This window comes from Chiloscyllium plagiosum, unplaced genomic scaffold, assembly GCF_037043375.1.
Source record: "Chiloscyllium plagiosum isolate Xiang-an unplaced genomic scaffold, Cpla_swu_hap1 HiC_scaffold_12, whole genome shotgun sequence".
Classification (NCBI taxonomy): Eukaryota; Metazoa; Chordata; class Chondrichthyes; order Orectolobiformes; family Hemiscylliidae; genus Chiloscyllium; species Chiloscyllium plagiosum.
This window is the reverse complement of record NW_028270150.1, coordinates 31511672-31524849: the sequence shown is the minus strand read 5'-3', so window position 1 is coordinate 31524849 and position 13178 is coordinate 31511672. Positions and strand designations below refer to the sequence as shown.

Genomic DNA, 13178 nt, shown 5'->3' with positions numbered 1-13178 from the left:
AGCAATTGATTGTATGAGGTCTGACTTTCAAACATGGATTGTCACTTAGCTGAGGTAAAAAATAGTAATAAAGAGGGGTGTTAGGATTCTGAAAGGCTTTGCTTTGCAAACACCCTTGAACCAACAATCTGGGCCACAGTTACCTTCTATCCTGTGTCTAATCCTGAGCACACATCAAATTATTATTATCATTATATCTGTGTAATTGTTGATAAAAATGTTTCCTATCCAAGACAATAAATGCCTTTTATCCTCTCTGTCTTGTGGAATAGCACACAAATGTGTAATTAAAAATACCCATTTCCTGACTGTAATTATCAGGATTACACTGTCAGCTTTCTTTATAAAGATGGATAGAGGAGTTCACAATAGACATATTCACACAAACGTGCAACATAAACTTCAGCTGGGATTTTTCATTCTGGAGTTAAAGTTTAGCTGCAGGCATCACATCTGCCACAGTCTGTGATTCTCAGGCAATCTCTTGCTCTTCAGCTAATTTCATATGGTCAGCAGATTCCAGCATGAGCTAAAGGGTAAATCTTTTGTGCTATTGCCCCTGCTGTCTCCTCGCTGCAAGCCAAGAGCTCCAGAACAGACAGTGAACATCGTTCCTACCACTTCCTGGAGATGTCTATCAAGTGTCATTAGATAGCTGCATGCTTACATATTGCCTCAATGAGGCTCTAGCCTATTTGGGTCAGAAAAGGAGTCCTTCTTCCCTCTCGGGTGAAACAAGCCCTTCAGATATGGGCTGCCTGAGCTGAGGGTGCGCAGGAGGTCGGCACCTCTAGAAGGTACCAGCACGATGGGATCCAGCATAGGAAGCAGAGGAATGGTCTCCTTCACCCCACAAGGGGATTGCCACCATCTTCTCAAAGCAACCGCACACTCAAAGGGCCATCATTGACTCTAACTCTGCTACAGTACAGCCATGTCCACCTCACAATCACATATATGATGGGCACTAAAGGGCTGTTAATATTATGCTGATAATTTTCTAATGCTTTTTGGGTACTGAGCTCCCTACTTTCTCCCTGGGAGGGCACACCAGCCGGCAGGGCTATGAATGCTTCCCAAGTGCTCGTGGACACATTCCCATTACACTCAGCTGTCTTTTTTTCCCTCCAAATCAAAGTGACACATGAAAGGAGAGGACTGAGACTGCCAGCGACCTTCCAGATCTTCACATCCTATGGACACGTTAATCGCTGGTAAAAAAAAAATTGAGCTTTTTGGGAGTGAAAAGGAGATTTATACATGGAAGCAGACGATATAGCTAAGGCATTAAATCAATATCTTGCATCTGTCTATACCAAGGAAGCAGATGGTACTCAGGCCATGGAGAAATCCTGTCCCTGGAGGGATTCAAAATTAATAAAGCAGAGAAATCAGATAGACTGTCTGCCCCAAGACCGAATGAGATGCATCCAAATATACTGAAGGAAGTGAGAATGGGAACTGCAGAGGCACTGGTCATAACCTTTCAGTCTTCCTTGATTTTGAGGTGGTGCTATAGGACTGGACAATTATAAACATTACACCCTAGTTCTGAAAAGGATCTAAGAATAAGCCCAGCAATGATGGATCAGTACATTTAAGTTTGGTGGTGGGAAAACGTCTAGAAATAATATCCTAGGATAAAATTGACAGTGATCTGGACAAAGCTGGGTTAATTAAACACAGCCAACCTAAATTTCTTAATTGAAAATTGTGTTAACTAAGTTTTGTGAAGAGCTAACAGAGAGGGTTAATGATGATAATGCTGCTGATGTGATGTACATGGACTTCCAAGAGGTCATGATGTGGAGGGGTTTGATGCAGTGCTGCACAACAGACCTGTGGTGAAACTTCCAACTCACTGAATAAAAGGGACTTAACAACATGAATACAAATTGTCTGTGTGATTGGAAAGACAGGATAATTGTCAAATGGATATTTTTATGGTGGAGATCCCAAAGGGCTCAGTATTGGGACCCGTGCTCCTCCTGATAGATAGAAATGTAGAAAATAGGAGGTGGAGGTATTCAGTCCTTTGATCCTTCCCTGACATTTAGTATGATCATGGCTGATCTTCCAACTCAGTAATCTGTTCCAACTTTTTCCCACTACCCTTTGACACTTCAAGCCCTAAGAACTGTATCTAACTCCTTCTTGAAAACACTTAATGTTTGGCCTCAGCCACTTTCTGTGTCAGAGAATTCCACATGCTCACCACTGTCTGGGGAAGAAACTTTTTCATATCTCACTTCTAAATGGCCTACCCAACATTCTTAAACTGTTAGCTTTGATTCTGGATTCCCTGGTCATCAGGAACGTCCTTCTTATGTTTACCCAGTCCAGTCCTGTTAGCATATTATAGGTTTCGCTGAGATCCCGCCTCATTCTTCTGAACTCCAGTAAATGTCATCCGAACTAATCCAGTCTTTCTTCATACGTTAGTCCTGTCATCCCAGGAATCAGTCTAGCAAATCTTTGTTGCACTCCTTCCAAAGCCAGTGCTCATTCCTCAGATACAGAGTTCAAAACTACACACAATACTCCAGGTGTGGACTCACTAAGGCCCTGTACTGTTGTAAGGTCCTGTACTTGAATCTTCTTGCTATGAAGAACAACATACAGTTTACATATAATAATGATTTACAGCTTGGTGGAAACAGACCCTTTGGTACAATTCATCCACGTTGACCAGATATTCTAAATAAATCTAGTCCCATTTATCAGCATTTAACCCATATCCCTCTAAACCCTTCCTATTCATTTGCCCATCCAGATGCCTTTTAAATGTGGCAATTGCATCAGCCTGCACCACTTCCTCTGGCAGCTCATTCCATACCCATACCACCCTCTGCATGAATAGATTGCTCCTTAGGTCCCTTTTAAATGTTTCCCTCGCACCTTAAACTTATGCCCTCTAGTTTTGGACTCCCCCACTCCAGGGTAAAGACCTTGTCTACTTACCCTTTCCATGCTCTTCCTGATTTTGTAAACCTATATAAGATCACCTCTCAGCCCCCGATGCTCCAGGGAAAATAACTAAAACCTATATAGCCTCTGTCTATAGCTCAAATCCTCCAATCCTGGCAATGTTCTTGTAAATCTTTTCTGAACCCTTTCAAATGTCACAATATCCTTCCTATAGCGAGGAGACCAGAATTGCACACAAAATTCCAAAAGTGGCCTAATCAATGCCCTGTACAGCCACAACATGACCTCCTAACTCCTATACTCGATGCACTGACCAATAAAGGCAAGAATACCAAATGCCGCCTTCACTATTCTAACTACCTGTGACTCCAATTTCAAGGAACTATGAACCTGCATTCCAAGGTCTCTTTCTCAGCAACATTCCTGAGGAGTTTACCATTAAGTGTATAAGTTCTGCCCTGATTTGCTTTTTCAAAATGGAAGCATTATAAACTGTGAGGAATACAGCATTGAACTTCAAAAAGACACAAGGTAGAAACAGAACTCTGCTTTTATACTAAACAACGAAACACAGTGGAATGGTTCTCAGACCTGCTCCTCAGACAGTGAGGTTACATTGAATAGAGCACACAGTGGTCTCCCAGTCAGCTGTGAAACTCAGCATACTTGGTAACACCTGTGGAGACTCCAATGACTCCTCTTCACAAGTCACAAAAAGTGCCTGTATCTATGTAGCTCAGGCCATCTAAAAATAGGTTGCTATGAGATTTTCATGTATGCCTTTCTCGCTCATATGCCATAACTCAATCTTTATGGTATCTGTGAAGACCCTCCTGGGCCATGCCACTTCCTCAGCTTCTTCCTCGGTGCAGACCTCCTGCTTTTCCATCAGAACCTGTCCCAGGACATTCTCCTCTCATTAAGTTACATTGTAGAGGTTGCAGCAAACAATTTAAATTGCGAGACACTGTCTGAAGTGTCCATTGACCAGATGCCTGACCAAGCATCTGAATCTCATTTTCAGGGGAGGTATGGTCTGCTCCACAATGGCCCTTGTGGAAGTCTTTACAACTCTTTGGCACCAGTTTGTGGATTCTCCCTTTTTCTCTTTCTCTTGCAGCACCATCTCCATGTACTCTATTCACTAATGTCATCCCACACATCAGTATAAATCAGTATAAATTTCCCAGCTATTTTTATTCTCACAAAGGGACACAAAATGTTAATTCTGCTTTTCTCTCTACTGTTGAGTTCCTCCAGCACTCTGTTTTTATTTCAGATTTCCCATCTGCATTTCTTTGTTTTATGTCATGTGCTTGAGTTTGAGGGGTCGCCCACTGACTATCACTGGAAGGACACAGGGAGAGGGGTGGGTTCTGAAAGATGTAGGCGCCTGTGAGTGTTCCAGGATGTGAGCATCGAAGTGAGATGCCCTCTGGGTAACATGCACAGACCTCCAAGATCCAGTTGCCGTGGTCGCACATTAGATTAGATTCCCTTGTCGACACCGACCCTCCGAAGAGTAACTCACCCAGACCCATTACCCTACCCTATATTCACTCCTGATTAATGCACATAATATTATGGGCAATCTAGTATGGCCAATTCACCTGACCTTCCACATCTTTGGATTGTAGGAGTAAACCAGAGCACCCAGAGGAAACCTATGCAGACACGGAGAATGTGCAAACTCCACACAGACAGCCACCCAAGGTGGGAATCGAACCCAGGTCCCTGGTGCTGTGAGGCAGCAGTGCTAACCACTGAGCCACCGTGCCAGCCCAATGATCTGCACATTCACAAAGTGGAAGCTTTTCCCATTTATGAAGACTGCCCATGGAATCATAGAATCCTTACAATACAGGCAGAAGCCATTCGGCCCATCGAGTCTGCACCACCCTCCAAAGTGCATCCCACCCAGTCCCATTCCCTCCCCCATGCTATCCCCATAACCTCACATTAACGATGGTCAATCCACCTAACCTGCACATCCTTGGACTTGATGGGCATTTAGCACAGTTAGTGGTGCTGGAAGAGCACAGCAATTCAGGCAGCATCCGAAAACAGGCAAAATCGACGTTTCGGGCAAAAGCCCTTCATCAGGAATAAAGGCAGAGAGCCTTCCTCCACGCTTCAGGCTCTCTGCCTTTATTCCTGATGAAGGGCTTTTGCCCGAAACGTCGATTTTGCCTGTCTTCGGATGCTGCCTGAATTGCTGTGCTCTTCCAGCACCACTGATCCAGAATCTGGTTTCCAGCATCTGCAGTCATTGTTTTTACCCTATTTAGCACAGTCAATCCACCTAACCTGCATATCCTTTTGACAGTGGGAGGAAACTGGAGCACCCGGAGGAAACCCATGCAGACATGGGGAGAATATGCAAACTCCACACACTCACTCAAGTGCTGGAATTGAACCAATGTCCCTGGTGCTGTGAGACAGGAGATTTAACCACTGAGCCACAGTGCTTGCCCCTGCTGACTGCTGATGGGATGCCCTCATATCTGCATGGGTACATACGAATTACCCCATTGCCCTGCGGAAATTCTGCCCTGGCAGCAAAGCTGACTGCCCTGAGTGCCTGACCTGCAGCAGGAAATGAATAACTAGGTCAGCCTTGGCAAACACAGCCTCAGATTCTGGATTAGTGGTGCTGGAAGAGCACAGCAGTTCAGGCAGCATCCAAGGAGCAGCGAAATCGATGTTTCGGGCAAAAGCCCTTCATCAGGAATAAAAGGAGTGAGTTTGAAGCGTGGAGAGATAAGCTAGAGGAGAGTGGGGGTGGGGAGAAAGTAGCATAGAGTACAATGGGTGAATGGGGGAGGGGATGAAGGTGATAGGTTAGGGAGGAGAGGGTGGAGTGGATAGGTGGAAAAGGAGATGACCAGGGAGACCATCTGTGCTATGCTGCCGTCGCTTTCTACAGAGTTGCAGAGACAGAAGCATCATGCTCCCTTGGATATTTGCGCTGCCAGCCTGTCCCATCTGTCTCAGAGAAATCGGACTCCTCACGATGTTGCCCAATGGCCTCAACCCTCAGACTGACTGATTTGGAGAAGCCAGTGTTGGACTGGGGTTTACAAAATTAAAAATCACACAACACCTGGTTACAGTCCATCAGGTTTAGTTGGAAGCACTAGCTTTCAAAGCGCGGCTCCTTCATCGTGTAGTTGTCAACCTGATGAAGGAGCAGTGTTCTGAAAGCTAGTGTTTCCAAATACCTGTAAACCTGTTGGGACTATAACCTGGTGTTATGTGATTTTTAACCTCAGACTGACTGCAGTACACACACACTCCTCTCGCCTCCACACCAGTTCAGACTGATTGGAGCAAAGCCTGGCCTGAAATCTCCTCCCTCCCTTTCACGGTTCTCTGTGATTCAGACACTGCCACTCCCCATTTCTCACTTTTGTCTGTCGATGCAGCTCAACACCTGCAGCTGTTTGAAATGTGCACTAAAGTCTCCTGGTCTGCCGTAATTGGCCCTTTGTTTGCTGTGGGCTAGTTTTTTGAATCAAATCCTTCCAGTGTGGAAGCAGGCCATTTGGCCCATCGAGTCGACACTGACCCTCTGAAGAGCATCTCACCTAGACCCACTCATCAACCCTGCGCCTGTAACCCTGCATCTCCCATGGCCAATCCACCTAACCTGCACATCTTTGGACATGGGAGAAAACTGGAGTACCCAGAGGAAACTCATGCAGACACAGGGAGAATTTACAAGTTTTACACAGGGTGGAATTGATTCCTGGGTCCCTGGCGCTGTGAGGCAGCAGTGCTAATCACTCAGCCACTGTACTACCCTAAACTAAAGGCACCTAGGATGGGTCTCAAACGCACCACCTCAAAATTAAATCTCCTGTTCTACTGACCGAGATGGGTAGGCCTGATTTGTGTTTAGAAAATGGCCCAGGAGAGACTGCTGGCCTTGCTTCATTTGGACTGGTCACCTGTATTTGGAGAAGTGACAATGCAAGTGACAGTGAGTATCATTTAAAGCTGGATCATTAGAAGGACGAAGCTGTAGTGAGTTTTCTAGAAAATGACAAGGTGAAACTCATCAGACACATGCCTGATTTTTGCTGTCAGTTTCTGAAGCATCAAGCCTGTCAGTTGAGTACAGGTTAGTTGGGAAGGTGATGAGGTGTGGTATTAATGAGATGTAGGTTAAATACATGCAAAGAGGCTCCATGCCATTTGCTGGTGACATACCTGACCCATTACCTGAAGCAGAAGAACTTTATCGCGAAAGGTTTTCTAAGGATCTTTGACCCTCAGCCAATTAGATTCACCGACCACCATTCTTTTCTCCATGTGGGAGAGTGGGAAATCTAGCCCATAATGATGTGATGAATATTGTTGAACCAGGAAGGATGCACAGATAAGTAGAATGCTCACAGTTCAAAAATATTAATATGTAACACCCAAATAATATTGAAAGGAATGAATCATGAATAATGGAATAATTTTCAATTAGATTTAGATTTTAGATTTCATTGTCACGTGTACTCAAGTACAGAAGTAAGAAGGTCTTCAGCATATCTCACACCTTCTTGAAAAGAGCTTTTGCCTAATTCCCCCAGTATAACTGTTGCTCCTTTCAACCTGAATCCCCAACTGAGAGGGTGTGTGAGTGATTGAGGTTTCTGCCCTTAGTGCTCATGAGCTGCGCAAAATTTGATTTACCCATCTCTGTACTTTTAGCTCCCCACTGAAACCTCAGTGGAAACCAGAAACTGACAATGTAAACAACAAGTGTGAAAACCTACACCTTACCATTCCACAATGCCAGTGTGTTCAGGTGTTAAAACTAGAGCTAAACTGTGAATTAATTATGGGACTGGGGTTGTGGGCAGATACTGCTCAATATTAAAGCAAATGTTACATCGCAATACCTTTTGACACGTTTAACGCTATTTGTTGCCTGGGTATGAAAATGGTGTTTCAAAGTCCCCAGAGATTGCAAAACCTCAACCCAGTTATCTGGCAAGAGAAACTACTTGCCCCACTTATTTTCGACAAACTGGACATTAATGCACAGGGAAACAGGTCACATTTAGAATATAACATGTACATCAATTATTTTCTTTATTTGGTCAGAATTTACTGTTGGTTTTTCATTGTTTTGTCATGTTATAGTATTAACCCATTGCTTTACAGTGGCTAATATCACTGATGGGCAACATCAAATTAATACATTAAGCAGTCATTCACTGCCATTGTCTATTATTTAATCTTTGAGCAGTGAAGAATATATTGTTGTACATCACAGACAGATGAAATCTAAACACTAGCTGATTTTTGAAATGAACTGATAATACCAGATTTGTGTGACAACTTATTATTGTCTGCCAAATAGCCACAACATTCTTGAAATGACATCTTTGCTGATTGTGAGGTTTCAGGCTCTTAAATCTGGTAAATACATTTTATCATTGTCCACTTTTAAGGACAGAAAATAATGTAGCTGTGTCCAAAATGATACAAAGTAGTCTGCAGCAGGTTGCTTTTATAAGTCAGTAGCTCCTTGAGTCACAAAGAAGTGAGTTTACTCTGTCTCTGTTGCCAATGGAAAGCTAATGTCGCTCTTTGTCTTCCTCACAATCTGAAGGGTCTAAACCTGAGTTAGTTTAAATGATCACCTCCAAACTGTCAATATGTGTTGTTCAGTTTTTATAAATGTTATGCTTCCCCTCCCCTTCTGGAATTTGTTTTGCACTATGCATCATTCCCTGACTGAGAGGATCATGTGGTAATAATGACCACTTCCAGACTTCTTCCAAAATCCATTCCTGAGTCCACATATATGACTCAGAATCCAATTTCCCTGTGGCTCTGTATCCTGCCACAATGTATTGGATGTCTAGCTCATTGATCCATCACACAGTCTCCCGTTAATCCTCTCTGATCTTAATTTAAAGTGAATACTCCCACCTCCAGAGCGGCTTGATTTGAATTCTCTGATCTAACACCCACACACCTTCTGTGCTGCAATTCTTAAGAGCACCAGAGCTGAGCTTGTAATTCAGTTACATACAGGTGTCCTTCTTGAATTCATCTATTTGTCATTAATTAAAATATGTTAAGCACACACTCAGATACTCTATTTGGATTGTAACCACTGAATGCAGTGCTGCAGATGAGAACGAGCACTGCCGGATGGCCTGGTCGTTGGTTAGGGTCTTTGAAGATTTTTCACAGATCATCTACTGACCATGGGGAAGGACAATGGACACAAATTATGGATAGTTACCTGACCTAGATAGCACTGAATACTGTTTTCCAGTCTATCCCTCTCAACAGGGAGTCAATCATAGCTCAGCTGTCACATAGCCAGATCAAATTTAGAAGCTGGGGGGGTTTACGACTCACTCCTGAAGCTTGAGGGTAATATCTGAGATATTATACATACAGCAGGAGAGCCACACTGTTAGAAATGTCTTATTTACAATCGGACATGTAAGTAAAGCCCCTGTCTCCCCTCTGAGGTGGTTGTAAGTTATTATGAAGAAAGGTATTTTGAAGAGAAAGAGTTTTCTCAATAGTGCTCTGCCTACTTATCAACAAAAGTAGCACCCATACCAACAAACTTTCTGAAGTACTGAAAGGAAATTATAAAGCAAAACAGATATCCAGGTACATGAGCAGATACTAGGGTACACAATAAAAAGCTTAATCCTGAGTTAAGTTTTATAGACAGCTGTAAAAAAGAAAAACAAGGTAGAGAGAAGCTTAGGAACAGAATTCCAGAACTTCCAGGCAGCTGAAGGATCTACCACAATGGTGGCAAAAATGGAATTCACAAGAAGCCTGAATTCAAGAATTGTCAATATCTCAAAGTATATGAGACACAAGGAGATTGTAGTGATGCGGAGTAGCAAGGTCATGCATTGAGGTGGGGTTTGAAAACAGGAATGTGAGTCTTAAAATCAACCTGCGTATGCAGGAACTGATGCATGGCACCGAAGAAGGTGCATGAAACTCTTTGAGTTAGGGCACGGGCAGCAGAATTGTGAAATCGTTTTGAATTTACAGACCAGGTGTGCACTAGTCAAACCTTGAGATAAGAAAACTATGCATTAGGGTTTCAACAATAGTCAAGCAGGGGCAGGGGGCAGAGTCAGGGGATAGTATCTAAATGGAAACAAGTGGCCTTAGTAATGGTGTAGTCTTGTTCAAAGATGATAATGGCAGATCACTTAGATCATATTGTTTACCTTCAATGGTAGCTGAAGGCCATTTTAGGAATCCATATCTGACATTGCCCTCTCCCTTGTTCCGCATTGTCCTCCTGTCAAGAAAGAGCTGGGATTTTTCAGGACCAGCCTCTATTAATTCACCATTATCACCTGACAGAATGCCTGCTGCTACGAGACACAAGACCTAATATGACCAACTGAAACATAAAGAGCTACTCAGCAGCAGCTCATTACACCTTACCGGTCTGGGTAAACACTGCTGCACATTGGTGTCCCGGGATGGTCGTCGTTCAGCCAGAGATCAGACAGTACCTGCTGGACATTGGGCCGTTTAATAGGGTCAGGTTCAAGTAAGGATCGTAGAAAGTTAACGGCAGCTGGAAAAAGGATATTGAATATTATCATGCAGTAATTACTGATCATTGTGCAGATGGAAATGCTGAAGGGTTAGATATTGAACAGTCTACACAAAAAAAGCACACCAAAACCTGCATTTTCATATTTTAAGTTAGTGATTTCAAATTGTGCCAAATTATGCCTCACTTTGTTTTTCAAAAGTTTTAAAGCAACCACCTGATTCACTTTAATACAACATTAAGAAGTGATGGTTTAAACTCCTGACTATTATTAAACAGTTTTGCAGCCTAAAATACGCAAATGAAACTTCAATTAAGACTATGCTTTTACTCCTGCAATGCACTAATTGTACAACGTTATCAATTTCCATCTGAACATCCGCAGAAGAAACAAAAAATATTAACAGTTAACAAAGGAACCGTCCTACAACCCAAATATTAGATTTGAACATTATTAGTCTTAATTTTAAAAACAGTGTATGTTTACTTTTTCCAACTTACAACATTGCCTTCAGGAGACAAAAATTACCGAAGAACTGCAGATGCTGAGAATCAGAAAACAGTAAATTGCTGGAAAAGCTGAGCAGACCTGAAAGCAGAGTTAATGTTTCTTCAGTTCTGAAGACATGTCACTGGACTTGAAACGTTAACTCTGCTTTCTCTCCACAGGTGCTGACAGACCTGCTGAGTTTTTTCCAGCAATTTTTGTCTTTGTGATTGTCTTCTGTAGGTTTTGTGCACCTCCTGTGTAGTCTTAATCTTTGATGCCTCACTCTGTCTAAACACTCTATGATCTGTATGTCTTCATTTGTTATGAATTGCCTGTACTGCTCAGAAAACAAAGCTTTTCATTGTACTTAGGTACATGTGACCACAATAAGTCAAATCAATCAAATGAGTATTACAGTAGGCGTTTAAGTTTGCAATATGAATTTCTTCCCTTTCCCATGTTTTCCTCTCCCACTTTTAGCAGCCATTCACTAAATTCAGCAGTAAGACAAGTTAATAACTTCCACTAATACAGCCCTGACTCAGACATTGGGAAATGCATGCCTATGATCACATCTGTTTTTCTGCAAGAAACAAGTGGTCTTCAGGTAGCCTCGAACACTATTGCAGCCCAGGTCAGGTTGCTACATTACATAATTTGTAGCAATTGTGCTTTAATATACACCAATTCATCATCTATTACTGTGAAAACTTAGGGAATGATAAAGCAGGAGCATTTTCATTATTTTAACAAATGATGATTCTCAAGTCAACAGGAAACAAAGGAATTTGTCTTCTGACACAATGGAAATTGAAACAATATAGATAACCAGTGCTGAAAGTGTTCTAAATATTACTATAATAAACAAATAGCCTTTAATTAGTTTATCCTTGTCTTAAATTCTTCTGCTGTTAATATGAGCTGATTTTCATCATATTGGTAACAATGCAGGCATATCTTTCAAAACGCTGGTGCTATTTCAACCTTCCTATGTTATTCTAAGATATGTCACCATTTTTAATTGCGGGTGACCATTGTTTCTGCAGCACTAAATAGAAAGGATTTTGTTTTCATTCAAACTTGAAATAACTCCACAGACAGCTGTATCCCGTCACTCAGTTGCCCTTTATCGCAAGTACACAGTATTGATCCAGCTCCCTCAGAGGCAGCTCTCAGAATGAACAGAAACTCTTGACATTCCTGTTTATATTTGTCAGCCACGGCTCCCTGATTGGAGCAGATTAACAGCCCCAATCAGAGAACTCATATTCTATGAGGTCCATTTGACTGACCTTGTTGCAGTCACTAAATCCCTCCTCCTCTATGTCCAGGGGCATAGGCCTAGTCTTCTCCTTGTAGCCTTTCCTGGGGCGTTTTCGCACTGGATCTAGTTCCTCTGACTTGGCCTCAGGTAAGGGCAGTGTGTACTGGACCGTAGCCTGCCTCTTGCGCCTGGAGCATTTTGGAATAAATTCATGCTTCTCTTCAGGTGGTAAAGGGGTCAAGGCTGTGACATCTGCCATGCCCATCTCAGACTCTGAGGTTTCTTCGATGCTAGACAGAGGGGGGGAACCCACGGTTTCTGACAGTCTTTCTGGCTGTTCTGAGGGGCTGGGTATGTTTTGCTCCTGCCCTGTTTGTGAATTTGCAGCTTTCATGTGGTCCACATGCTTGTTCAGGGATGCTTCATCTATCCAAAGTTTGTATGTCATGGGACATGAACCTCACACCAACCATGCCTCTAATCCATGGAAGGTTTCAGCTCCAAACCCGGAAGTAAACTATCTCTCTCACTCTGAGGAGACTTGGGTCTGGCAATGGCATTCCTGAAGCCGTTGTACCATCCCTACCCCTGGTTTGGAAACATCAGGTTTAATCTGGTGGGGAGTCTTCTCCCCATTAGCAACTCACCTGGTGCTATACCTGTAGTTGCAAAAGGGACTGGGACAGTTTGGTATCGTATGATGTTGTAAGCTGTCTCTTTAAGCCTGCTTTCAAAGTTCAGACTGTTCCTTCCACGAGATTATTGAATGATGGATGGTATGGAGCTGTCTTTATATGCTGACTTTAGGAAATATTCAAATTCTCTGCTGGCATATGATAGCCCATTGTCGGTGACCAACACACCCAGGAGCCTGTGTATTGCAAAAGGTGCTCACAGCTTTTCTGTCGTTGTCCCCGTGTTTGATGAATGAACTCTATGCA

At 42.8% G+C, this 13178-nt stretch overlaps 1 protein-coding gene across 2 annotated transcripts in view; it reads right to left on the bottom strand.

Annotated features, from left to right (window-relative positions):
* Nucleotides 1–13178, bottom strand: part of hunk (hormonally up-regulated Neu-associated kinase) — a 76163-nt gene that overhangs the window by 23547 nt on the left and 39438 nt on the right. For both annotated transcript variants that reach the window (XM_087992604.1, XM_087992605.1), the window contains exon 6: nt 10369–10504. In XM_087992604.1, coding sequence (XP_087848730.1) covers nt 10369–10504 — 136 coding nt within the window. The remainder of the gene's footprint in view (nt 1–10368; nt 10505–13178) is intronic.